This window comes from Aptenodytes forsteri, unplaced genomic scaffold, assembly GCF_000699145.1.
Source record: "Aptenodytes forsteri isolate BGI_AS27 unplaced genomic scaffold, ASM69914v1 Scaffold55, whole genome shotgun sequence".
Classification (NCBI taxonomy): Eukaryota; Metazoa; Chordata; class Aves; order Sphenisciformes; family Spheniscidae; genus Aptenodytes; species Aptenodytes forsteri.
Genome location: NW_008796063.1, coordinates 10,918,118 through 10,919,191, shown reverse-complemented (window position 1 = coordinate 10,919,191; position 1,074 = coordinate 10,918,118). Strand labels below are relative to the sequence as shown.

Here is a 1,074-nt window from a genome sequence, read left to right as displayed (position 1 = left end):
CGGCGGTGGCAGGGGGGAGCGGAGGTCTGCGGCTGGAAACTGCAGCCTAACCCAGCAGAAACCTTTGCTGCTCGCGTCCCCACGCACTGCCCACCCCTGTGTTTTCCCTGTCCCCCCCGTATAAAAAAGAAACACTTCTACTACTAAAAATAATAAGACAAGATGAGGGAAGGGTTTTTGTTCAGGTAGTCATATTAGGAAGCTAGCTAATAAAAAAGTACATTCAGCGTGGGGGAGCGAGGGGCGGGGGGTGCCGACGGGGGTGGGGGGCCGACCCCTCAGAGGATGGTACATTTGCCTTTCTCCACCCAGGGGTTGTTTTTCATCAGCTCCGGGTTGAGGAAGGGGTCTTCTGGAATGCCGTCCTCGATCCACTTCACAAACCTGCGGAGAGGGGAGCGGAGGGGTGGGCATAGACCCTGCCTGGAGCGGGTTTGTGTTGCACCCAAGCGTTCTGCGGATGCGTCACCCTCTGCGAGGGATGCTGGACGCAGGGCGGGGGCTGTGCGGCGGGGGCTGTGCGGCAGCAAAATGGGGGGAGCCGGGGGCAGGGGGGAGCTGCAGTGCCCGGGGTAAATCCTGCTGCGGCGGGGAGCGATGCTGGGGTGCACCCTGCTCTGGCAGGCAGGGGTGTCGGGGTGCACCCCGCTCTGGCGGCAGCGTGCATGAGCTGTACCAGTGCATGAGCCCCTGTGCACCCACTTGGTTTTCGGATGGGGGAGCTAAGCACCGGACAAGTTTATGAAAAGCCTTTTGGCCCCCGTGCCTGTAGCTGCCTGTGTGCTGCCGGCACGGGGATGGCCTTTGCGTTGTGTTTTAAAACTTATTTGCTGAAGTTGCTCTTTTTCTGCTCTCCCTTCTAAGAGGCCAGCGAGCGATGGGGCCACAGGCTGCGTTAACTGGGGGGGGCTGTCCCACGCCCCTCCGTGGTGAGGAGCAGTGAGGTACAAACCAGGGAGGGGAAATACCTTTCCATGACTTTGCTTTCCAGGTTTAAGTCTTTTGAGCTCTGCGGGGCAGGGGGGGGTGTCTGCACGCTCATCTGGCTGAGCCTGGAGCGCTGGGGGGGCCCTG

The 1,074-nt window shown here is 60.6% G+C and overlaps 1 protein-coding gene across 1 annotated transcript in view; it reads right to left on the bottom strand.

Moving 5' to 3' along the window:
* Positions 1-278: 278 nt before the first annotated feature.
* Positions 279-1,074, bottom strand: part of GNG13 (G protein subunit gamma 13) — a 1,248-nt gene continuing 452 nt past the window's right edge. The window contains exon 2 of the mRNA XM_009286476.1: positions 279-384. Coding sequence (XP_009284751.1) covers positions 279-384 — 106 coding nt within the window. The remainder of the gene's footprint in view (positions 385-1,074) is intronic.